We start from the raw sequence: 26,800 nt of genomic DNA, 5'->3' as shown, positions 1-26,800 counted from the left end.
TAAATATTGGTCAAACTGTTGAAGTTGCCTGGCCCTCAACTGTTATAAGGTCAGTTTTCAGAATCTAACTCTAGATCTGTAGGGGGCGTGTCTTCTTTCGCCTGTCTGTCAGCCTTTTGCTACCTTCATGACTCATCGCGTTGTCTGCAGTAGCAGAGAGAACTGGAAAAATGGCGGCGGGTTCTGGAGCTGTTAGCGGCCATGGTGGCCGCGGCGCTTTGGAGGCCACCCTGGACCGCCGATTTCAAGGAGTATCCAACACTATGGAGTCCATACAGGGACTGTCGACCTGGTGCATTGAAAATAAAAAGTATCACAGCCTTATTGTTCGGTACTGGATGAAGTGGCTCAAGAAATGTGAGTAGCTAACGTTAGCTAGCTTTCCCTGCTACACACTAGCTAATCAATGATGCCCCTCATGTGTTACGGGAATATGTTGACTCCATAAAGTTAATGCAATAGCTAAAGTAAGCTAGGTAATAACTTGCGCTTTGTACTTCTAGTTAGCGTGCAAGCTAATGTAACTAACTAGTTGTACTAAGGTAGTTAGTACATAACGTTACCAGTAGCTGCAGTTCAGAACATCGTCATGCATATTAGCTAGCTACGTGTGATCAATTTAGTTTAATCGAACCTGGCCTGTCTGGACATATGGTTCGATATTGCACCTGTTATTTGCGCATCGCATGCACTATGTTTTTGCAGAACTGCAGAGGATAGAGTAGCCAGCTCGAGCCAGGTAATTAACGTAGCTAGCTAGCCAAACTATCAAATGTTTTTGAACTAGAGTTAAAATGGGGGTGGTGTTGACAGAGCACAGGTGATCCAGGTTGCTGTGTAAGCAAGTGGGCTGAAAAACCTGCCTTTAGGAAGAAATCTGGGTTAGGCCCAGGGTCGATTGTATGGTTGTTTTAACGGGGTGGCAATGGGAAATGAGCAAATTCTATCACAAATAGCGTTAAATTGGCATAAAATATGATGCGTTGCATTGAATAACTGTTTCAGAGCCGCCGGCAAACGGTTGCGAGCTGATTGAGTTTAGTACAAAATATTGACCAAATAATTTTTGGGGGGGGTTATTAGCCTCATGATTTGTGAACTATTAACACACACTTTATGTCCTGCACATCATGTTGTGTGTGTGTCTTGACCAATCAGTTTAGGGAGATCACAGGCCGGGCACAAGGCAAATCTAGCAAAGCGCTCTCACCACTTTCCTGCATAGGCCTATTTATTTAGCAAATGTGATAACACATCAGCCCCGACAGACACGAGCAAAAACTCTTTACATGAATGTTGCAGCAGCCTACACCTAAACATTAGCGATCTGGTATGCTGTATGCGATGAACACGAGACGATTTCTCAGTCTGATAATCTGGAGGCTACTGACACACAGCCTACTATGCGCCCTGTCTCTCTGGCAAGGCTACCTAGACCTTTTTATTCAAATTATTAACTGGAAATAATTAGTCAACACAATAGTGATTTCATTTTTTATCATAGGTCTACATGACGCAAACCTGTATAAAGCGTAGTTGTCTCTATGTCTGTGTTTTAAAACATAATTAATATCAACAAGTACAAAGTTGCTGCAGTCTGACATGGTTTTCATGCTGCCCAGGGCCAGGAGTTTTTTAAACCATCTGACATGATTTAGAAAAACTGGTCCCATTATAGCCCATATAAAACTGATTAATCACTGTCATAAGGTCCAGCGTTTTACCTGGTTAGGTTACCAGATCAGGAAGAACTCCGGGCCCAGTTGAAAAATGTTGCCCTACCACTCTGAGACCTGTGTTGCCACCTCTGCTGTTTCAACTGTTAATTTGTATCTGCCCTAATTTATTCAAATAAATCAATTAGAAGTGATCCATATTCAAGTTAGATACTGTACATGTTCAGTGGTAACTCTCCATCCAAGTAATTTTTTGAAAGTTTAAGATTTACTGCATTTCTACACAATTTAAAAGCTCTAAAATGCTATTTGGAGAACAGCAAAAATAACTCCAGCCATTATCACTTTGGCTGCTGTAGCTTCATTCACCTCAGTCAATAAGGGACATGCATAACATTCTAGAACAAACACATGCCATAGCCTACAGCAATAAACGACTACACTAGCTCTGCATCGGGAAACTCTAGTTTAGTTAACTGTCAACTCAAACAGCAGTTACCTAGCCATCTTCCATCTCTGCACTGCTTTCGTCAACTCAACTGAGAGAGAAGTCATGCTGTTCTCTCACTGCAGCTGGGCTCTCCGTAGTCCCCAAAAAAGACAGCCAGCCAATCAAACAGCCTTCCAGCCAGAACAAACCCACTGCTCTTTCTCTCCAATCTGAGACCGATTGACAGCGCTCTGACCCAATGAGAATGGCGGGACACTAAGGGTGGCCAATCATATTTCAGGGGTGGCTTGTGCCACCCCTCGCAATGCCCCTGGGGTAGGCCTAGCTAAGATTTTAACTCCAGTGTTTGGCATAGCTATCTATGTTTGTCGAACACTGGAGTTAAAATCTTAAATAGCTAGAGTAGGTCTAGACCTAAACTTTGACAATGTCATTCATAGTGTTTTGATGGGTCATTTTATGAAGTGCATGTTGTGATATGGATATGCCATGGAAATAGATGCCAGTGTTTTGTTGTTTATGGAAACTGATGTTGTCCACTTCTCTTGCCTCCAGCTATAAAGGTTTAGCTGGTTTTCAACACTTCCATTGCCCTGAGCAGTTTTCATTCATTTAAAATGAATTGCACTGCAGTGTTAACATTTGCAAAGTTGCATGTGTTCCTATCTCTCTCTGTCGCTGTCATTGGCTCAACCACATGTATATCTGTTGTTTATGGTGCTTTATGTATGATGTCCTCAAACATTCAAACTAGCTTTTGAACTCTCTTAACCAAAGATAAACTTGATGAATTGTAGGCTTCATTGTCAAGGCTAAACTTGTTTTCAACAAAAATGTTTTAATTTTCACGGAATGGTGGATGGCCGTTTCAACAGTTCCGCTCCTAGGGTTGTATTGTAATGCAGTGTTTCTGCTGCACTCATTTAACTGTGGCGCTGCGCCACGGCAAAATCATTGCCGCCACGCCCCAAAAATATGAAACATAAATATATATGTCGAGGCACACTTTGAAGATGCTAGAACAGTCCAGTCCACATTTACTTTTCCTCTGCAAACAAAATGTAATGACTAGAAAAATCAGATAACCGCATAGTAGAATAGTTTATCTATTTACCTATTTCCCTCTTGAGGTGCTTTCAAGGTATGAGTGCCATAGGGAGGGAAACCTGCATTCTGACAAACAGTCAATGCACAACAATTCTTGCAATCGTGGGGAAAACAGCAATTTTAATGGCCTTTGTTAAAAAGAGGAGGTTCCCAGCTTTCCATTCCTACTTTATTTATTTCTCAACTTCTAAAAATGCGAGAACTGCACCACAGAGGTTTTAGCAGCATCATGGTTAAGCACATTACCACTGCAATTTGCATAGGGGGAGTGGGGCTAAATGTAACATGGTCAATTGTAAGGTAACTTGGGGTGAAACGCCACCCTACCTCAAATTTGTTTGGGGGGGAATGAGGTAAAAAATTGTGATGAAACAGATGACATTTTTAGTCGAGCAAGAGTAGTGGCAACTAGTGAAAGTGTTGGGGGGGAAATGGTGACATGAAGTGGTTTCAGTGAGAAGTACAGGGGGGGGGCATTTACCCCAAGTTACCCTAACGTGTAGGCAGGGCTACATTATATTCACTGTGTTTATGCAAGTTTTCTGGGACATAAAAGTAATCAATAGGATGCTAACTAGTTAAAATATTACATTTGGGATCTAGCTAATGATAAGCCCAATAGGGTAAATGCAGATAGGCAACCCCATGCTTCAGCCTATTTATTTATAGCCACTATGCTGCATCAGTTGGGCTACAGATGATACTGCTTATTGCTAGAAGCATACCTGATAATATGGACCATGCATAGGCTATATGCATGGTCCAATATGTTAAAATAATTGTAACTATGTTATTGGGGCTCAGTTCTGGAGGTGGAAATTATATTTTAGATGGTGTCATTTTATTTTCATTCATTTTGGAGTAGAATGTCCTTTTTTAAAAAAAGTCACCAGAGCTGAGCTTCTCAGTCCTTCTGCATAAAAATTACCCTCCCCGCGACCTCTACCACTACAATTTGAGTTCATTTCGGTTTGGAAGGCTAAAAGCGTGCTAATTTGCTACCCCAAAATGTTGGGTACTGGCTCGCTTGTACTAGGTCAGTGTTTTCCGTGTTGGGTCAGGAGGAACCCCTGGTCCCCCTGGTGGTGGTACTGAAAAGCTTTTATGTGGGTCACGGAACAGAAAAGGTTTCGGAACCAATTTCTGCAAACTGGGCTGTCCTTCCTAGAGGTATGCTTAGCCTAATGCTGTTGTAATACCAGTTGACATGTTGTGCATCGTTTGCCCTTGATTGCTATCTGATGGTTCACGTGGCATCGCAGTCTGCCTGGTCAAGCAGTCAGTCTATTGCTTTGTAGATCTGGGAATGGCCAGGGACCTCACAATACGATATTATCGCCCTACTTTGGTGCCATACTATGTATTGCGATTCTCACGATTTCTGTATGTGTTGTGATTTTGATACTGTGATTTTATTGCGATTGGATGTTCCAAACATATTGCTCACCAAATGTCTGCTGCAGAGGGACAAGAGCGAGCCATGAGAAAACACATTTGTGCTGAAAACAAATTGGCTCCCTATTTAAAAAGATGGAGAACAAGCTATGAAGGAAAAATACTGGAGTTTTGGTGCAGGTACATCCAACTAGCGCAAAAATAATATTGCGACATTGTCAAAATTATAAGAAATATCACAAAAAATAATATCCCGATATGTAACTGTATCGACCCCATCACTATTCTATTGCGTTGGAGGTTGAAACGTAAATCCCCCAGACTTGGACTGTTTGACCAGAGATCGGGTGGCCCTGACCAGAGATCGGGTAGCTCTGACCAGAGAACGGGTGGCCCTGACTAGAGATCGGGTAGCCCTGGCTAGAGATCGGGTGGCCCTGACCAGAGATCGGGTGGCCCTGACTAGAGATCGGGTGGCCCTGACCAGAGATCGGGTAGCTCTGACCAGAGAACGGGTGGCCCTGACTAGAGATCGGGTGGCCCTGACTAGAGATCGGGTGGCCCTGACCAGAGATCGGGTAGCTCTGACCAGAGATCGGGTGGCCCTGACTAGAGATCGGGTGGCCCTGACTAGAGATCGGGTAGCCCTGGCTAGAGATCGGGTGGCCCTGAGTGTGTCTGACTGTGTTTGTAGGTCTGTTGAAATGAGCCCGTGTCCACCTAGACTACGGCGTCTGCTGTAGTAGGATAGTGATTCTCAGTCACTCCTGTGTGTGCAGCAGATGTTCCATCCCAGGCCTTACATCTACACCCAATAACATGTCCTAGTCCATAATCATTCTGCAATATTCTCAACTGAAGATTTGCAAGGATTCCTCTTTACAATATAGCTTAGACCAGGGAAGGAAGCTGGGACCCTGTTGCTATTGAAAGCGATTGTTTATTTGATATTTTGAACCGTTTCCCCTTCCCCACCGCTCCTGTGCAACTGAGACTTAGTTAGGCCTAGACTTCAGCAAGTTCTCTTTTTTGAGCCGTTTCATGTAATGAACTAATACATTTGTTTGATATCTTAGGGCTCGATTCAATCCGTAGTGCTGAAGACCTGCACTACAGCACAGTAGAAATCGAAAGGCAATGTTTCTGCGTTCGCGGAGACTTTATTCATGGTATGTGCTGCATTAGTCGGCTGATTCGGAAATTACCTTTCAATTTCAAGCACACTATAGCGCTGAACTGCGATACGGACTGAATCGAGCCCTTAGTGTTGTAGGGGAAACATGTTGTTTGGTTTGCGTACTGGAGACGGCATAGAGCTTGTTGTTTTCTGTTCTGTGCTCAGTCATCATCTCTTCCTCCCCTGGTTGTATACTTTCCAACTCGTCCTCCCTGAATGCATCTTTCCGTGGGGACGTTTCTCTCTCCTTTGACTTGCCAACCGTTCCCCACTGGAATCAACTGTGATGTATGAAAGGCTTCTGCATTGTTATTTTATGTTACAAAGTGGAAATGTTTCTCTGTGTTTGATTTGTTACCATTTACTAAGACTTACCCTAATCAGTTGGTTTCCACTGGTCATCCCAGCTGTCCTGCACAATATGCTGAGGCTATAGGGCATAGGCTAATATCCCTTTCAGTTTATCAATATGGCTTCAATGACCCTAATTGATATTGTGGGACTCGTACATACCGTTTCTAGTCTTGTCTGGATCAGAACCTGATCTGTGTTTGATTTGTGTCCCTTTTCCCTACTCCATCACCTGATCACTTTGAAATAGCTTAACTCTGGGTGGGCAGGCTTTTGAATGTATGGCATTCTCCAGCTTTGTCTTCTTGGTCTAATAATAAAAACATTTATTACATGAATGTCGTGAACATTGTCTTACGCTACGACGATGTCTTCGCTGTTCTTGGCACCGTGGTGGCGTTAGAATTCCATCTGTCTGAAAACAATGTGTCATGAATTAACAGGCCGCGGTGCTGAACATTATTATTGACATTGTTGTGATTACCTTGTTGCCTGCCACATCTTGGAAAATGTTGAACTGGATCTTCATATATTCAGGGTGGTAGATGTTAGAGCCTTTATATTGCCGTTCATGAGTAAATTAGGTGACATTTCAAGCTGTGTTTCTTTCCCAACAACCAGGCTTTATTTTCTAGGTCATTGATTCATGTTGGACTCCATTTAGCTGCATGACAAGCTTACTTGGTTTTCCATGACTTAGCCTTCCCTGTAACACAGGGCTTCAGTTGGAGAAGTTGTCAGTTGAAAAAAATGTGCGCTGCAGTGATGACGTTTTGTGTCTGTGTGTTAATTATGCTTTAGATAGAAAAGTGAATATCAACTTATCATGACTCCGTATCCCAAGTGGTCTACCTCTGACTGTCACTTAGTAAAAGCACTGCATTGTTTGTCATTTCAGTGAAGTTTCCCATAGACACTGATCTATGGTTGGTTTTGCTATATTGCCAGAATTGATTAGCAAATGCATGCATGAGCTAATAGGTCATCCACTGGGCTAGGGTGGTCTAGGCTTAGGCAGGTCATCCACTGGTCTAGGGTGGTCTAGGCTTAGGCAAGGTCATCCACTGGGCTAGGGTGGTCTAGGCTTAGGCCGGTCATCCACTGGGCTAGGGTGGTCTAGGCTTAGGCAGGTCATCCACTGGGCTAGGGTGGTCTAGGCTTAGGCCGGTCATCCACTGGGCTAGGGTGGTCTAGGCTTAGGCAGGTCATCCACTGGGCTAGGGTGGTCTAGGCTTAGGCAGGTCATCCACTGGGCTAGGGTGGTCTAGGCTTAGGCCGGTCATCCACTGGGCTAGGGTGGTCTAGGCTTAGGCCGGTCATCCACTGGGCTAGGGTGGTCTAGGCTTAGGCCGGTCATCCACTGGGCTAGGGTGGTCTAGGCTTAGGCAGGTCATCCACTGGGCTAGGTTGGTCTAGGCTTAGGCAGGTCATCCACTGAGCTAGAGGGGGGGTCTAGGTTTAGGCAGGTCATCCACTGGGTGGTCTAGGTTTAGGCAGGTCATCCACTGGGCTAGGGGGGTCTAGGTTTAGGCAGGTCATCCACTGGGTGGTCTAGGTTTAGGCAGGTCATCCACTGGGATAGGGTGGTCTAGGCTTAGGCAGGTCATCCACTGGGTGGTCTAGGCTTAGGCAGGTTATCCACTGGGCTAGGGTGGTCTAGGCTTAGGCAGGTCATCCACTGGGTGGTCTAGGTTTAGGCAGGTCATCCACTGGGCCAGGGTGGTCTAGGTTTAGGCAGGTCATCCACTGGGCCAGGGTGGTCTAGGTTTAGGCAGGTCATCCACTGGGCTAGGGTGGTCTAGGCTTAGGCAAGGTCATCCACTGGGCTAGGGTGGTCTAGGCTTAGGCAAGGTCATCCACTAGACTAGGGTGATCTAGGCTTAGGCTGGTCAAGGTTTTAGTGGTCACCATCACATTTGATTTGTGGTTAAACATCAGGATTCTGAGGACTCACTAACCCTCTTCCTCCTCCACCTATTTTTCTTCTTCCCTGTCTTCCTCTCCTCCTTCTCTCCATCAGCGGACACCAACCACCGTCTGAATCTGTTCTACCTGGCCAATGATGTCATCCAGAACTGCAAGAGAAAGAACGCCATCGTCTACCGCTCAGCCTTCGCTGAGGTGCTCCCCAATGCCGCCCTAATGGTCAAGTGAGTGAACTGCGCTGGGTGATATGAATATTGTGAGGCACATCCTAACTTCCATTTGAGGCTCATTTTAATTGTCAATGGGGAGACTAAGTGAACATCTGATTTAGGTGGAAATTAGGAATAGCCCATGTATGAGGAAATTGACCACCAATCTGTTGCTGACTGACTCTGTGCCCTTCTAACCTCTTGCCCTTTGACCTGTTGTCTTGCCAGAGACCCGAAGGTGCGTAAGTCAGTGGAGCGGATCTTCACTATCTGGGAGGAGAGGAACGTCTATCCTGAGGAACTCATCACCCAGCTCAAAGCCAACCTGGCCAGGAAGGAGAGAGAGAGAGAGAGGGAGAAAGAGAAGGCTAAAGAGACTCCTCCTCCGCCAGGTCAGTCTCCTATGCTCCTATTTCTTTCTCTCCTCTGTCACCATATTTTCCTTTTGCCTTCTCTTTCTTTCTCTCTCTCTTCCCCCCCCTTCAGTTTCTGTAACCTCTGGATCTGTATGAGTCAACAGTCATGTACAGGTCAGTGTGTTGTGTTGCTCATGTGTTGTGGTTTTGCCCTGCAGCCCCAGTCAACCCCAAAGCTGCCCTGAAGTCCAAGATCGTGGCTGATTTCATAGTAAGTGTATTTTTTTCTGTCCTCTGCTAAATTGCGTTCACCCTTTTTAAAGGGGTAATCAGCAGTTGCTACATACATTTTTGGTTTTTATAAATTAATGATATGTACCTATTGATTCTTGAAGAATATAACTTATAAATGCCTCATGAGCTTAGTTCAAATGTCACAACCCATCAGAACCCAAAATATAAGCTTGTTTTACTCCAATGTTTGTAAACAAAGTAAATGTAAGCAAACATGGTATACCCTCAAAACATTAAAACTATAATTTTGATACCATGGATGGTCAGTCCTTGCGTCCATAGCTCTGTCTATGAATTTTAGTGGTTACGTTTCTCCAGCCCCATCACTCAGCTTTTTACCAAAATAGCGGCGGGGAAAACGCTTTAATGTTTCAACTGATGATTGGCCCTTAAAGGAGATGCACACAAAAATACTATTTCCCTCCTTCCCCCTCCCTCTTTCGTTCCCCCTCTCCCTCCCTCCCCCTCTCTCCAGCCCCAGTCGTTCATCGAGCAGCTTGCGGGCTATAAGCGGGTGGCGGAGGAGGAGGAGCTGAGGGAGACCCAGCTGACAGCTCTCAGAGTGGACGTCTGCAGCACGGAGGCCCTCAAGAGACTCAAAGGTCAGAGGTCAAAACAGGGTCATGGGCAGGGGTCATACCTAGGGCTGTTACGGTGACGATATTACCGCCACACCGGCAGTCACGAGTCATGACTGCAGTCAAATTCCACGTGACCGTTAAGTCACGGTAGCTAAGCTTCTCCAAAACTGTGCTCTGATGTCGCCGATGGTCATTAGTAGCCTACCAAACGTCATAACAGGTAGTCGCTAATGGCCTGGTACTCAGCGCTCTATTGTCCCTCTAATCACTCTGACATCAATGCAATCGAAAATCAAATCAAACACTTCATGAGAGCCCTGGCATTCAGAGTTTGAGCGGAATGGATTCACCTGTTGCGCAGCGAGAGCCAGGTCCACATAGCTGGTTGATACATGGAATGAAATAAGTGTTCCTATAAGCCCCTGTTGCACAACATTTCTATAGGCTATGCTATGCAATTGCGTGAGAAAACAGTTTTGATGGCCTCTGTTAAATCAACTTTCTATAGGCTAGGCCTACTATATTTATTTCTCAACTTTCCTAATATTGAGCACATTGCTTTGCCTACCTGGCTGGCATGAAAATGAACTGCGGGAAAAGCGTCCTCCATTCGCTATTTAAGTGCATAAATGACATGCCCCCCCCGTGCATGATAATGGCCCATTCTAAATCAAAACTAATTTCACACATGTATTATTCAGTATATGTAAAAACAAGATTACAGTGAGAATATTATCACTTGTGAATGATGCCCAGCATGTGCAGTCCAAGGCAAGAAACAGCGTATGCATTTTTCATAGTCCCATGCATCATGTAGCCTAGCCCATAGGGCTATATGTTTTGATAAGGTTTGTATCAAAACTAAAGTGGCCAAATAACTTTAAGCGTAGCCTATACAGTGCCTTTAGAAAGTATTCACACCCTTGACCTTTTCCACATTTTGTAGTGTTACAGCCTGAATTTAAAATGGGTTAAATTGAGATGTGTCACTGGCCTACAAACAATACCCCATAATGTCAAAGTGGAATACTGCTTTTAGAAATGTTTATAAATTAATGAAAAGCTGAAATGTCTTGAGTCAATAAGTATTCAACCCCTTTGTTATGGCAAGCCATTAGTGAATAGAGCTAAGCACAGGTGAAAACCCGGTTCAGTCTGCTTTCCAACAGACACTGGAGACAAATTCACCTTTCAGCAGGACAATTACCTAAAACACAAGGCCAAATATACACTGGAGTTGCTTACCAAGATGACATTGAATGTTCCTGAGTGGCCTAGTTACAGTTTTGACTTAAATTGGCTTGAAAGTCTATGGAAAGACTTGAAAATGGCTGTCTTGCAATGATCAACAACCAACTTGACACAGCTTCAATAATTTTTGAAAGAATAATGGTCAAGTATTGTTCAATCCAGGTGTGCAAAGCTTTTAGAGACTTACCCAGAAAGACTCACAGCTGTAATCGCTGCCAAAGGTGATTCTAACATGTATTGACTCAGGGGTGTGAATACTTATGTAAATTAGATAGTTCTGTATTTCATTTTCACAACATTTGCAAAAATGTCTAAACAGGTTTTCACTTTGTCATTATGGTGTATTGTGTAGATGGGTGGAAAAAAAAGTATTTAATCCATTTTGAATTCAGGCAGTACCACAACAACATGCGGGATAAGTCAAGGGGTATAAATACTTTCTGAAGGCACTGTAGGCCTAGGACCCCTGGAACAGGGTTGGATAGCCCATAGCCTACAGAGCCTAGGACCCCTGGAACAGGGTTGGATAGCCCATAGCCTACAGAGCCTAGGACCCCTGGAACAGGGTTGGATAGCCTACAGAGCCTAGGAACCCTGGAACAGGGTTGGATAGCCCAGAGCCTAGGACCCCTGGAACAGGGTTGGATAGCCCATAGCCTACAGAGCCTAGGACCCCTGGAACAGGGTTGGATAGCCCATAGCCTACAGAGCCTAGGACCCCTGGAACAGGGTTGGATAGTGTCATGTGAATTTCTATCTCTAATTCACCCCTAAGCTTGAATCATTACCAGAGGTTGTAAGGCTCTGGTTTTAATCATCAATGATTCAAGGTCCACAACCAACAAGGATTATCTGTATATTTATTCATGGAGAGCTCTGGGGCCAAAGACCCAAACATACGATTTTATACCTCCTGGACTTGACTCCTCCCACCTTTAGGTGACTTTTCTAAACAGTTTCCGCCTTCCCCCTTGAATGTTTAGTACCGCCCCCTCTGTTAGTGGGTTGACACTACATGATAATTCTAACATTTATACTGTATTTGGGGTAAAATCCTTTAGTCATTATTCTTAAAATCCAAATTAATCTAACAATCCACCCCTTTGACTAAATATTCCCACATTCAGGATAAATGTATTTTACAAGCATGATTAATCTCAGAGATCACATCAGAACTAATAAACATTTCATCCAATTGCGGTCTTTCAGGGTCCAAATCCTCGTCATCCACCAAGCCTGGAGGATCGTTTTTCACATTCCCCTGGTCAGAGTCCGGAGTCAGTCCATCTCTCATCATTGTTTAGATACTGCATTTCACCAACGCCTGACTCACCAATCCTCGGACACAGGGAACAAGACAACAACCACATAATACAAGAATACCCATACAAACACTGATCGCTCCTAAGATGGTGGCTGCTAGGGTTTTCCATTTACCAAATATATCATCAAACCACCCTATCCACAATGTACTAACTTCTGAGTTCAGTTCATCCTTCACTTAGTGCAGTTAATTCTGTAAGAGCTCTGGTGACTGTCCCATCCAGTGTGGTGTTGTTAGGGATGAATATGCAACAATGGCTTATCTTTCTATAGACACCGGCCCTTTCTGCCTGATCTAGAACCAACCTCTACTAAGTTATGAGCGGGATGGCGGATAATCGCTCAGAGATCCCCTTTACTGCATCTCTAGTCTGGTCAATAAATCGTTGTTGGTTGTAATAGATATAATTTATCCAATCCATATTTTTGTTTATTGTCACCCACCAGAAAAATGTTGTAGTAAAACTCTCCCATATTTGATTTATAGCTTTGTATTCGTCTGGAACACCCCTGGGGATGCCTATACCATCTATCCAAATTGGGCTATTTCCTTCCTGACTTATTTCTTTTTCTCCTAATTATTCTTCCTGTCACTGGTCTTTGATGACCAATTCTTACAGGTTGGACCAACAATACTGGTGCACAAGTACCCACCCATCCCTCTGGTAATGTCTGCCGAATGCTCCCTTTGTTAGTGCATGCCCACCACACATCAGTCAGAGGGATGGTTAGGCTTCTAATTTTTTTTTCCTCCCTTCCTTATCTAAATCAGTCACATTAATTATCTCCTTACAGCCATCAAAATCACCCAAGTTACGGGTGCCATTTCTATGTCTGTAACACTGTTATTCGCCAGGAGTTAAAGTGAATCTAGGTGGGCTGGCCCAGTATGTCAATTTTGCCAGCCCAATCCCTGTGCAATTTGGCTCTTTTTGATTGGACCCCAGGTCTAATACACAGGGAAACATTGCCCTTGGCATTGGGGCGGTCAACATTGTCGGTCGCCCAATGGAGCATGCATAACAATTGGACTCCCCCAAGGCCCTAGCGGTGTATTTCATCCCCTTTAACCAGAGATTCTCATCAGGGACCCCCTCCACTTCCCCTTGGTTCCATTCTTGGAGGAGAAAATCTTTCATAGTGGACAGGTTAGTCGAATTGATATTTGAAAAACCCAATTGAAAAATAACAATCAAACTTAATTTGGTAGCTCCCTCTTATGACCTAAATACTGCCTAACTTCATAAAATCCCTCAAAATTCCTCGAGTATACAATGATTATTTAATTGATTACTCTAAATCTGCTACATGTGATCTCATTTCAAATGATCCATTATCAATTATTTGATCCACCCCCTAGTAAAATCTCTCTCCCCTTCTATTCTGGAGGTCTACCTCTACCAGCTATTTCCCCTAGTGGCCATTAAATACTCTGCTCTCGTCTGTTCCTTTTCTTACTCTGTTAGTCTCTGCTTTTCAAGCTCCAGAAACTGTTGTCTCTGTCTCTCAGCCTGCTTGTTTTTCAACCCTAAACAGTTTCATTCTCTCTATTTCTTTTATTCTCTCCCTCTCTAACTTCCTCTGTCTCTCTAAGTCTGTCTCTGCCTCTCCTTTTTCCCGCCAACCAGAGCCACAAACCATTCTCCTTGTCCTCAACTCAACCCTCACAGCTCTATCGCTACTTCAGTTCGCCATCCAATTTCTTCAACTGTTCTCTCTGATTCGGCCCTAATCAATAAAACAAACACTTGATATCGTTTATCAGCATACACTTAATGACATTCCTACCATTTGAACTATGTACTGTCTCACCTCCTCCCCCTCTCCATCCTACATTATGGGGGAGGCGCGGGAAACTTCCCTACAATCTACCTTCTTAGGAAATAATGTCATTCGTACTTGTAACATATTTTCATAGACCTATTTAGAAATTACTAAAGCTATCTAATGCAACTTTTAATACACGTAAAAAAACTCTCTCTTCCTACACCCATTCCCCATTGAATAAGTGCGTCTTCCTAGTTACCCCATAACCACGCCTCAAATCTCTTATTCAGCATTTAACCAACCAAATACTAAGTAGTATCCGGTTATCATTCATACCCGCCATTGAATTCCCTCATACACACATATTTCACCTTATGCCATTCAAATGCCCAACACAACAGAATAGTTCAGTGCAACCCTCTATTGGTTCTTACAAGTCGCTCCGGACCAGAGCGTCTGCCAAATGACCAAAAATGCAAATGTACATTTCTCTACCTTCTCACTCATTACGTACGTCTACGTTTGAGTGCGAAAGTTCATACATATGCATCGTTGGACTTTATAGGTACCTCTCAAATAATCGCTTTGTGGTGTTTTTAGCCAATTCTTAATTGACACGAATCATTTTTTCAAACATTTACCCGTTGAACCAAAAAATTGACTGTCCTCCTCCTTTTCTTTACCCATGCAGTCACGATGGTTAAATATTCCTTTGTTACCGTTAAAGCACTTTCGCGCTTAAAAAAACACACTCGCTGTCTCCAGCCCCTCCTTTCGCTGTTTTTTCAAATTCATATTATATGCATCTGCCTACTAACTTTTTTACTTCGAGATGCCCAATAAATTCATACCTCTTCTCCCAAATGGATCCATAAAACATATTTCTTCGATCTCTTCCTAACATATATCTTTCATCCCCCGTTAATTCTCGGACTTCTTTAGAAGATGTCTTTCCCATGGTGGAACAATAAGAAATCCCCCCCCCCCCTTTTTGTTTTTTAAATAATTCACTCCCAAATTATTTTCGTAGGAGCTAATATCTTAGTGCGCCTCTTGCTTTTGTAATTAACCATTTAAAATTCTTTAACCCCTAACCCAGAGTTTTTATTTAAAACTCCGGTTTCATGAAAAGAGTAAGTTACCCAATTTTTCTCACGCGACTTATTTTTTGCTCCTTCCTTGAAATAATGATCACGTCGTCCCGATGGATTAAGTCTCACACATATACGACCTTATACAATCATTTGCTAAACTTGTTTGCAAAGTTCTAGCAAATCCCCAGTCGTATACGCTACTCCCGACTCATCTATCTCACACGATTATAATTATTTCCCTGTTTATACTGTTACACTGCAATTCGTACAATGACAATATTAACTAGTTTACATTTGTGATTGCAATTCACTCCATGTCATTTCGGACTAGTTTATTTTTGTAATAGCTATTTACTTAGGGTCATTTTCGGACCCTCCCCAGTCGTAATAATTATTACCTTCTCTAAGATTTTGGTAACCTGTCTGCCCCCTACAATAATTCCTATTCTTATACAAGTTCAAATCATTTCACCAAAATCCATGAATAAAATTACTGACCTTTTCTTTGCAGTTTGGATTTAAATAATTTTTCAAACTCGTTAACGTCTTTATCGTTCATAAAGAGTAATCACCGGCCTGATTTATAACCTTAACGTCGAAGGCCAGGACTCTCTCACGGATGCTATCACCCGCCCGTGCACGGGTTTCGGTGTCCTTAGAACGATAAAGATGTATTAAGCTCCGCTCAGAAGGACCAATCTGTCATGTGAATTTCTATCTCTAATTCACCCCTAAGCTTGAATCATTACCAGAGGTTGTAAGGCTCTGGTTTTAATCATCAATGATTCAAGGTCCACAACCAACAAGGATTATCTGTATATTTATTCATGGGAGCTCTGGGGCCAAAGACCCAAACATACGATTTTATACCTCCTGGACTTGACTCCTCCCACCTTTAGGTGACTTTTCTAAACAGTTTCCGCCTTCCCCCTTGAATGTTTAGTACCGCCCCTCTGTTAGTGGGTTGACACTACATGATAATTCTAACATTTATACTGTATTTGGGGTAAAATCCTTTAGTCATTATTCTTAAAATCCAAATTAATCTAACAGATAGCCCATAGCCTACAGAGCCTAGGACCCCTGGAACAGGGTTGGATAGCCCATAGCCTACAGAGCCTAGTGAAACGTGTTCTTATAAGCCCAGTCATTGCCCAATCGCGTGTGAAAACAGAGTTTTGACTGACCAATATTTAAACGAGGATCCTAGCTTTTTTGTGCTGCTATATTTATTACTTTAAAAAAAGAAGAATGAAGTACATTACTCCGCTTTACAACAGGTGTAGCCTACCTGGCATATTAAAAACGTAACCGCGGGACGCTCTTCCTCCATTCGCAATTCAATTGCAGGCTACGTTTTTTTTTTTTGTGTGGGCCATTCTAAATAAAAAATAATTCCACACGTATTAGTAGGCTAAATGTAAAGACCAGATTAAATTGAGAATAGTCTGATGGGTGAGAATATTATCAAGTGCTTGTCAAATTGTGAATGAGAGACTCTTTCATGTGACTTTTTTCCCAAATCGTCATTAGTCTCATCATGCAGCCTTAAAATGTATTAGAAATCAAAACTTATAGCAAACGTTTGTATCACAACTAAAGTTGCATAACTAACTCTGAATTAAACATATAGGAGGACCTGTTTCAAATAGTTTGGGGAAAATATCCTTTCTATTTTTCAGTTATGTTCAGTTTTATTCTTCTTACCAGGGGTTGGAACCAAAATTATTTTCCAATCGTTTCGTTCTGAACTGAATTTTTTTGTTTCATTCCGCTCTTTTTCGACCAGCAAAATAAAGTTCTGAACCGGGTCGAACCCAAAAAATACTGGTTTATATCGTTCCTTTTTTGTTCCTTTTTTTACCTGTGAAATCAACCGTTTTTTACATTTAGCTGATGAAATGACTTCACCCATCAGTGCAGATAGAACAGGCGAGCTAGTTGTTTACATGTTTGATGGACAGACAAGTGTAGCCTAAATTATGGCGCAATATGTGAGTAAAATGTTGTTGGTAGGGAGAGAGCGAGAGGGTTGAGGAGGAGGCTTGAAGCGCTGGGCCTTTTGACATGCATTATCTGAATTAGGTCCACAGAATTATGCGTAGGAGGAGCGGCTTCTATGGAGGAACTTTGAATGTCCTTTGAGCGAGTAAGCTAACTAACAAGCTTGAGCTAGCTAGCTAACAAGCTTGTGTGTGCAGAGCGGCACCAGAATTAAAAACACGTCTTACCTTTTTGTAGTTAATAAATCAAATTGTGAAACGTTATAACTAGGCCTTATGTATCCTTAACTAGCATTGAAAAAGTTAATCCATTCTTCTCTAGCTAATTAAAAATCTCTCTCCCTATCTTCTGAATCAAGCTTGTAATGTCAGTACAGTAGCCTATGCTTCGGAGGGGGGAGGGGCAGGTAGCCTAAACACGCACAGGCAAAGATTTTCAGTTTGCAGGCAGCCATGAATACGTTTCTGAGTGACAGAGTGAGGGCTTTGCATAGGCGCCTTGTTGTGGACTAGAATAAAAATGCCTGGAACGTAAAATAACATTATTAACAGGTTCCCATGCTTTTAAAATGACAGTTCTGTTCCGGAACAGTATGGATCACTTTCGTTCCAGGTTCCGTTTCTGTTTCGTTAAATGTTTTGTTATTTTTTGGTTCTATTCCCTGAACAGGTTCCAACCACTGCTTCTTACTATTAAAGAATGCCACAGGAATTATAAGCAAATTGTCTTCCAAATTAACTAGTGTAGCCCACAGCCATATGGCATAGCCGGATCAGGGCCTAACATAAGGATGACTCAGAATATGTATTCTGTTCTTCTGAAATAGGCTACATTTTCTTCATATCATAATGTTTCTTTAGACCTGCCTAAAATGTCCTCTGTAGCTCAATTGGTAGAGCATGGCGCTTGTAACGCCAGGGTAGTGGGTTCGATCCCCGGGACCACCCATACGTAAAAATGTATGCACACATGACTGGATAAAAGCGTCTGCTAAATGGCATATTATTATATTATTATTAAAATACTGTAAATAGCCTAATGAATTTGTGATGGTGTAGGCTATACAGCAGGGGTGTCAAACTCATTTTAGCTCAGGGGCCACATGGAGGAAAATCTATTCCCAAGTGGGCCGGACCGGAAAAATCATGGTAAATATAACTTAAAAACAACAACTTCAGATTGTTTTCTTTGTTTTAATACGATCAAAATACAACATAAAGCTGGAGCTTGAGGACAGTGTGTCCAAAATAGGACAAGCACAACATCACTATTGATCATAAAACACGTCAAGTTTATTTGAAAATTCTAAAGAAAAAGAACACACAAACACACAATGCCTCAGTGATTAACAGAACTGTTTCACAGATCACAGAACTATATCAGGGTGTCATTTCTCAGGCAGAAATGTAGATAAAAATAATGAAATCCTGTTCCCCAAACAAGTGCAAGAACCACAGAGTCAAGAATAGGTTAAATATACAAATAAAATAAAATCAATTAAAAACAATAGCACATCAACATAAAAACATATAAACATAAAGCTGGAGCCTGAGGACAGTGTCCAAAAGCACAACATCACTATTAATCATAAAACACCTCAAGTTATTTGAAAGTTCTGAGGACAAAGAACACACAAACACACAATGCCTCAGTGATTCACAGAAGTATATCACAGATCACAGAACTATATCAGGGTGTCATTTCTCAGGCAGAAATGTAGATAAAAAATAATGAAATCCTGTTCCCCAAACAAGTGCAAGAACCACAGTCAAGAATAGGTTAAATATACAAATAAAATAAAAACAATAGCACATCAACATAAAAACCTAAATCTGAAAGCGTTGCTCAAACTCCCGTAACAGTCCCGTTATTTTATCTTTGAACCGCTTCATGTCTGCCACATGTTGGGTCGCGCACACATTTTTCAGACAGGGGAAGTGAGCTGCATCACCACCGGCAAGTTGCTTCTCCCACAATGACAGCTTCAACTTGAAAGAACGTATGCTGTCATAATACTGCGTGACAACTTTGTTGCGCCCTTGCAGCTGTTTGTTCAAGTTATTCAGGTGCTCTGCACCATCTGTAGCCAGGCTGACAGCGCGGGACCAGTCCACTCCGACCCTGTCCAGCGCGCCGACGAGTGCGGTAAAAATATCAGCTGCTGTCGTTGTATCTGTCATCGGCACCAACTCCACGAACTCCTCGGTGACGGTCAATGTGTCATCAACTCCGCGGATGAAAATTGCCAGTTGTGCAACATCTGTAATGTCCGTGCTTTCATCAATTGCAACCGAAAACGCAATAAATGACTTTACTTTTTGCTTCAACTGGCTGTCCAAATCCACTGAAAGATCGGAAATCCTGTCTGCAACTGTGTTTCTTGTCAGGCTGATATTTGCAAAAGCCTGCCGCTTTTCAGGGCACACAATCTCCGCTGCCTTCATCATGCATGTTTTTACAAATTCACCCTCACTAAATGGTTTTGAAGCCACTGCGATTTCATTAGCAATGAGGTAGCTAGCTTTCACTGCAGCGTCACTGATGTCTCGGCTGTGAGTAAACACAGACTGCTGTTTCTTCAGACCCGCCAACAGTTCATTCACCTTCTCTCATCTCTGCTGTCCTTGAAAGTTGTCATATTTGTCGGCATGAAGACTCACATAGTGGCGACGAAGGTTATATTCTTTCAGCACTGCAACATGCTCTGAACACACCAAACATACAGCTTTCCCATTCAATTCCATGAATAGGGTTAGAGGGTGCCAAAGCACATAATGTTAAAAGTAGAAGCTGTAATAAATATCGCGGGCAAAACAAAGTAGCTCATTGGCTGCACGTGCTTGACCTACTTGCTCTGCCCCGGTATAAACAGTTTGCTTGCTTAACACAATTGCTATTGCGCCATCCAGTGGACGCAATTGGAACAGCAGTTTATTTTATTGAAAAATTGCAGCGCATTTTTATACTTTACCATTTTTTTCTTCTTTTTATCTTTTTTTTCCGAAATCATCTCGCGGGCCGGATTAAACCCATTTGCGGGCCTGATCCGGCCCGCGGGCCGGACGTTTGACACCCCTGCTATACAGTATGAAATGGATTTATTAGACTTTAAAATCTAGATGTTCCAAAGGTCTGCATCAGTGGCTTGTAGGCTATGCGTGGAAGCCCGGAGATGCTAAATGTGTTTGTTAATTAACTATCAATTACTGTGAGACCAGCAGTTATTTGCATGACCGTTAATGGCTGACAAAATGTAATGACAGCCATAGACTAAACCTTGTCTCCTGAGTGGCGCAGCTGGTCTCACAGTAATTGATAGTTAATTAACAAACACATTTAGCATCTCCGGGCTTCCACGCATAGCCTACAAGCCACTGATGCAGACCTTTGGAACATCTAGATTTTAAAGTCTAATAAATCCTGTGCCACTAGAGATCCTGGTTCGAATCCAGGCTCTGTCGCAGCCGGCCGCGACCGGGAGACTCATGGGCGGCGCACAATTGGCCCAGCGTCGTCCAGGGTAGGGGAGGGAATGGCCGGCAGGGATGTAGCTCAGTTGATAGAGCATGGCTTGTGGGTTCGATTCCCACGGGGGGCCAGTATAAAAAAAAAAAAATGTATTCACTAACTGTAAGTCGCTCTGGATAAGAGCGTCTGCTAAATGACTAAAATGTAAATGTAAATGATAGTCATACCATGTCCTGTGTCCTCTTGTTTAAATTACTTATTTAACTCTTGTCCTCCATCCATTTCTACCCCAGACAAGGCCGGAGGGAACAAGTTTGCCAAGGACTTTGAAGAGGGCAGCCAGAAGCTGCAGGAGTTTGTCAGTTTCCTGGAGAACCAGATGCCTGTAGGGCCCCCTCTGCTGGAGGCTCTGGGAAACGCAGACGTCTTCTATGAGATGCAGTACAAGGAAGTCAAGATCGTGGCCAGCGTGAGTATCAACCAGTCATTCAGTTAATCTGATCATCATCAATCAAATAAACAATCTAATAAAAATATAATAAATCGTTCTAATTTTCAAGGCCTACAAAACCTTTGCCAACCGCGTGGTCAACCTCAAACGTAAACTGGACGCCCTCAAGTCCTCCCTACCCGGTCCAGAGGACTCCCCCATCCCCTCCCCCTCTGAGGACGCTCCCTCACCCACCGGCTCTGACTCTCCCTTCCTGGGGCTTGGGGGAGGCCGAGGGGGGAGGCTGGGCTTTGACCCGGACCTAGATGGGAGTGCCATGGACGAGAGGGACATGGGAGTGGTGAGAGCGGGGGACAACAGAGATGTGGAGGACATGGATCTGTCTGAGGAGGAGATGGAGACAGCCAACACAGGTGAGGAGATGGTAGTAGAGCCAGTAGGGAAATCTCAATTAGACTAAACCTTGTCAAAATAAAAATGAACTAACACTTTAACCCCCTGTGTTTCAATCAGCTGAGAAGCAGTCATCATCAGCCACCGTTTCCAAGGCGACCAGCTCAAAGACCGCAGCGAAACCCGCCCCTGTCACACCCATTCGAACCTCCACCGACTCCCCTCTCAAAAAAGCAGCCCCCTCTACCCCCACCCCGGTGACCCCCAGCACCCCTACGAGCGCGGGCGTGAGTGGCCCTAGCGGTCCGACCGCTCCTCTGGGAATGAACCTGGCCAACGTGGACCTGGGCAAGATCAGCTCCATACTGAGCAGTATCACATCAGCCATGAAGAACACAGGTGTGTGTGTGTCTGTACTTGGAAAGATAAGCTGAATTAATATATGGATACTGTGACACGCTGGTACAGAAATTATAAGATTGTTCCCTCTCTCTCTCTCTCTCTCTCTCTCTCTCTCTACATTTTCTCTCTCAGCAGCCAGCCCCGTGTCTCGCCCCTCCCCTGGAACTCCCACCACCCCCTCTGCCCAATCATCTTCCTCTAAAACCCCAGTTGGCCCCACCCCTCCTAGCCCAGCCCTGGCCAGCATCCTGTCCAGAGTGAACGTCACCCCTGAAGGCATCCTCAACGCCCTGTCAAAGACCCACACACAGGGTGAGACACAAACAAACAAACAAACAAACAGATAAGATAGATGGATAGATAGTCAAGCAGACAGGCACATTTATAGACAGACTTTGAGATGGGAAATGCAAGGCTTCTGTTGGAACTGTTTCAGTTCATTTTGGGGGGCACTTGTTATGTTGTGTAATTTTTGTATCTGCTGGTGTAATTATCTCCAACCACCCACTCTCTTTCTCTCTCTCTCTCTCTCTCTCCCCACATATCTTTGTTTCCCTCCATCTTCTCTTCTTCTCTCTCCTCAGGTCTGTCCTCTCTGCTGAGGTCTGGTAGCTCCTCCTCCTCTGCCCCCTCCTCCCATGCCTCCCCAGACTCCTCAGCAGCCAAGGGCCCCCCCACACCCACCACTCCCAGCAACATCAAACCCCCCCTGACCAACAGCCTCAAACGAGACACACCTGAGAAGAGCAGAGGAGCCAGGGACTGGGAGAAAAACCGAGAGGCCTCTCCTCCCCCTCCTCCTCCCCCTCCCCCTCCTCCTCCCACTCTCCCTAGCCGCTCTGTTTCTCCTCCCAGCCTAGAGTCTAAGATCAACCGTTTCCTCCAGGGGAACCCAGGGTTCAGTCTGGGCCTGGGGGATGGGAGCCCTCTGCTGGGGGGAGACGGGGTAGACGGGACCCCTGTCAGGGATGAGAGCGGGGGCACCCCCACCCAGGACGAAATCATGGACACGCCAGGGGGTGTCTCCTCCGACCCCCTTGGCCTCAACAGTGACCCCAAGAGCTTAGGGTCATCCGTAGGTCACAATCTTTCACCCACAGCCTACCGCAGTGACCCTTGGGACGCCGTCATCACCCCAACAGGAAGCAGCAGCGACAGGGACTTCCTCTCTTCCTCTTCTCGTTTCCAAGGTTACGGAGTGGGGAAGAAGCCCGCCAAGCTGAAGGAGGAAGATTTGAAGAGGAAGATTAGCTCTTCATCACTGGGAAGCAGCAAGGTCAAGAAGGATGGTCAGAACAGTCAGGGGAAGAGTCACGGGAATGACAGATCAGTCGGCGGAGAGAGGAGAGTGTCCGTAGGTTCCCGCAAGACCAGCAGCGGGTCAGAGGAGGGAGGAATGAGTGGAACGAGGGATGAAAAGGGAAAGAGGGGAGGAGAGGATGGTGGGGGCTCATCTGACGGGGAGGGAGGGCAGTACCACCGTATCGAGACGCTGGTGTCGCCTTGCACCGAGGGAGCACCTTTCCAATCACTGGGGGGCTTCTCAAACCGCCAGCCAACCGGAGAGCGCATCCAGACGGTGGAGAGCATCCGCGTGATTGGCCAAGGGCTGCGTCGCGGGGGTGGAGGGGAAGGGGGAAGGCCAGGCGGAGGGATGTGGTACGAGGAGGAAGGGTACCTGGATGCGCAGCCCCCCTCACCTTCCCGTCAGGGCGGCTCTGACGACATGACTTCCCCCACCATGCCTCCCCCGCCCCCACACCACCACCTTCCTCCTCATTCTAATCAACCTCCTCACCCCCACCCTCATTCGCACGGCCCCCCACCCCAGTTCCAGATGCCCCCCTACCATGGGGAGAACCCCCAGGGTCCTCCCCCCTCACACCTCCACCATCACGCCCCTCCTCCCTTCTTCAACTCCCCTCCTCCACCCATCCCACGCCCTCCACCCCCTCCCATGCCCCAGCTCCCTCCACCCCCGCGCAACTTCCTTCCCCCCTCGGCAGTCATGGTAGGCGGGGTTCTAGTCCCCATCGACCGCCAGCTGCCCCTCCCTCCCCAGGTCCGTCCAGATGGAGGAGGAGACCGAGGGGGGATGGGAGGGGGACCCAGGGGGGGTAAAGGTGGCCCCACTCCCCTCATGTCCTCTCTGTTAGGGGAGCCCCCTAAGATGCCTCGTCCCGGCACAGTCAAAGAGCATTTCACCCCCCGCCACGCACCCCCTCTCCACCGCCCTGGCACCCCCGGTGCCCCGCCTCCCTTACTGGGCCGTGTCAAGGATGGCCTCAACCTCCCTCCTCCCTCTCCCTCTCCCTCCTCCCCTCCCTCTCCCTCAGGTGACCCCCTGCCTCCTCGTCCCCAAGCTCCTCCGCTCCAGCACCCTCCAGCTAGCCCCCCTGCCCAGCCCCGACACCCCAACCCCAACCATCCCCGCCGTCCCTCGCCATCCCTCCTGCGCCTACCCTCCCCCAACCCCCGCCCCCCCATCAACTCCATCCCCCAGAGACCTCTACTCCACCCTCGCGGCCCCCCTGCCCACCCGCACCTCAACCGAGAGCCACCCATGTTCCGTGGGGGCAAGCGTCCTGGCCCTCCGTTCGGCGGGGGCCGAGGAGGTCCCTTCTACCCCCCCAAAAGACCTTTCTTACCCCCACGCTATTGAAGTGTTAACCCACGATAAGCTGAATTGTAAGCAACCCACACACCTAGCTACCCGACGCAGGGAGAAGATGTGTAGAACCCTTCTGGTATGAGCCCAGTCTGTCCTCACTATGTTAATCCTACTGGAGTCATTCATCTTACTACATTTAGCTGATCGCACCTTCACACAAGCTAGCTCGTCACCACCACAATACAGTACCAGTTTAGCAATTATGCAGTGTTATGGATGAAATAGGTAACCAAACCAAATCTGCCCCCCCCCTCCTCCAATCCCCAGGAGCGACAGTGTTCTCTGCTTCCCCTCACTAAAGCAGTGTGGGAATAATGGAGGTGTGAACTAGAAGGAAGACAACAAGCAAACAGATCTAATAGAAAAAGAAACATCAGGTGGTTATTCTATTTCACTAAAATTCTACTTCCCTCCGGTATTGTGTGATTAAGCTGATATCAACACTTTCAGAGAGAGAGAGAGAAGGAGGGAGGGAGGAGGGATGGGATGGATGGAGGGAGGGATGGGATGGATGGATGGAGGGAGGGAGGGGGGTTTGAGGAAGAAAGTTGCTCCCTGAGAGTGTGTCCTAAATACAACAATTTTTCTCAACAGGAAGTGGTTATCCAAATGAGTGTTCACTTTATGATCAGTGTGCTGTTGTGGAGTTTCTCGACGATAACCCCAGCGTGCTCCCAGTGTATCATATTGTAAATAATAACCTTGTTTCTCTCCTTCTAGAGGTTTCATGCTTTAGTCTCTCTTCCCTCTGTATATTTCTCAGCTTTTAAATGTATAGACTGAATGAGTTGGCCATGTTAAGACTATTAAACCTTGGTTGTTTGTGTAAAGAGGACAAGCATCGCTATTCACTAACTTGTGATTGACAAGATTGTGAAGAAGCCTTAGCTTTAGTGACACATGAGGCAGATGTTCATGCTTCTCGCTGCTCCAACAAAACACCACTCTGTCCATCTCCATCTCTCCAATTTGAGGCAGAGAGAGGGGAGGAGAGTGAAGAATCGTCCAGTGTAAAGACACATTTAGCTGATAATGATGAGTTGTGGAGACTCACAGTAGTTGAGGCGGGTGCTTTAGAAGTTTGAACTATGAACCCGCTGTGTCTCTCTGCTAGGCCATCTCTACCTGTATTGTCTTTAATAAAATACAGTTTCAACCCAACCAAGGGGAGGGTACTACTTTCTTTGATACAGTCACAGTCATGGATACCGGTAAGACCAGTCGCAGCAGTTATCATGGCTGCTGTTGTATGATAGATATTTTTTGTCTAGTTATTCAAAGCTGAATTGAAATGCTGAAACATTACTTATAACAGTACAAACAATGTCATTTTTTTTCTCCAACTACTCATTTGTTCTGAGTAGTTTTGGATTTCTTGCTGAGATTTTTGTTGTGTGTCTAACTTCACGTCAGATGTAAAATATCTATACTTGCCTATGCACGTGCAGCGCACTATCTATCCAGTCCTGACGTTTTTTTGTTTGTTACTTCTTACCTTTTCCCTTCGTTACCTTTCCTAGATTTAGTCTCTTGTTTTTCCTCCTTTCCTTCCTCTGACGCTGTACTTCCTGGATCAACATTTAGAACTGTAGAATACCAAATAACACCAATGAAGAAGTGATGAGTGAATTATCTGCAAACATTCATTACTCATTAAGATAATGGGAAACAATGTAAATGCTCATCTAGATTTCCTATAAGTGTTAGTTTATCAGTTTATAGTGTTCTGCTATAAAGTCTGAATCGAAGCTACAACTCTCGCTTTGACGTGATGCTTCTCTATGTCACTGCTGATAATGACCAGATCAACTCAGTCAGTTTGGTTTGTGCAGTAGACTAAATGACTTCTCCTCAGTTAGACAGACCGCTAGCCACCAGGATGGATTCAGAGAATTCATCATTTTCTTTGAATAGTTTGTTTAAATAATATTGTCATTCAATGTACTCTTGAGTTTGAAATATGTTTGTTTGAATAACCTTTGCGTGAAAATGCTTAAGATTTGAGGAATCTAATGGTGTGTGTATAGTCTGCATTAACTATGTAATGATTCAGTCATGAAGGGGGTGGCTGTGTTATGTTTTTCTCTTCTTGATTAGATGCATTGCTATTATTTTTGTTATGATCATCAATGATGTTCTATCATTAATCTTTTGAGTGTCCAATCCTTTCCGATGCTACTGCTCTCCTCTCTCTCTACCACTGGTCCTTCCTGTAGTTCAGTGATTTACTATGTTTACCAATGACTGTCACAATTTAGACATACAGCCAGGCATTTACTTCATATGAATTCTTTACAGTTTAAACCACTCTCCATGGAGTCCTACTGCATGTGTTTTTATTTTAAAGACAGCCTCTGCAATTATGAATATTCAATACATAATCAACCCCTTGGCCTTACCTTTTAGGCACTTGTCGATCTGGGAGGATTACATTGGCTAGAGGTGGCTTACAC

At 44.8% G+C, this 26,800-nt stretch overlaps 1 protein-coding gene across 3 annotated transcripts; it reads left to right on the top strand.

The window, feature by feature from the left end:
- The first annotated feature begins 157 nt into the window (after positions 1-157).
- LOC121543158 (regulation of nuclear pre-mRNA domain-containing protein 2) lies at positions 158-26,494 on the top strand. Of its 3 annotated transcripts, XR_006657133.1 has the most exons (11): positions 158-357; positions 8,178-8,307; positions 8,521-8,684; positions 8,867-8,919; positions 9,418-9,544; positions 20,724-20,899; positions 20,991-21,294; positions 21,395-21,673; positions 21,809-21,988; positions 22,261-24,423; positions 24,615-26,494. XR_006657133.1 is itself a non-coding variant. In XM_045205668.1 (10 exons), the coding sequence occupies exons 1-10, from the start codon at positions 171-173 to the stop codon at positions 24,336-24,338; spliced, it is 3,675 nt and encodes a 1,224-aa protein (XP_045061603.1). In that variant the 5' UTR covers positions 158-170; the 3' UTR covers positions 24,339-26,494. The 3 variants fall into 3 exon arrangements, 2 of the variants coding, with proteins under 2 accessions (XP_045061603.1, XP_041708797.2); XM_045205668.1 differs by having other exon boundaries at positions 21,812-21,988; positions 22,261-26,494; XM_041852863.2 differs by having other exon boundaries at positions 22,261-26,494.
- Positions 26,495-26,800: the final 306 nt, after the last annotated feature.

The sequence above is a fragment of the Coregonus clupeaformis genome, chromosome 20, assembly GCF_020615455.1.
Source record: "Coregonus clupeaformis isolate EN_2021a chromosome 20, ASM2061545v1, whole genome shotgun sequence".
NCBI lineage: Eukaryota > Metazoa > Chordata > Actinopteri > Salmoniformes > Salmonidae > Coregonus > Coregonus clupeaformis.
The sequence above is the reverse complement of the archived record's forward strand: the minus strand, read 5'-3'. Positions and strand labels throughout refer to the sequence as shown.

What these genes read in the sequence shown, in the direction of transcription:
- LOC121543158 (XM_041852863.2), top strand. Translation starts at nt 171, where the DNA reads ATGGCGGCGGGTTCTGGAGCTGTTAGCGGCCATGGTGGCCGCGGCGCT. An exon ending in AAGTCAAGATCGTGGCCAGC is followed by an intron (nt 20,900 to 20,990) that starts GTGAGTATCAAC and finishes CTAATTTTCAAG; the next exon opens with GCCTACAAAACCTTTGCCAA. An exon ending in GATGGAGACAGCCAACACAG is followed by an intron (nt 21,295 to 21,394) that starts GTGAGGAGATGG and finishes TGTTTCAATCAG; the next exon opens with CTGAGAAGCAGTCATCATCA.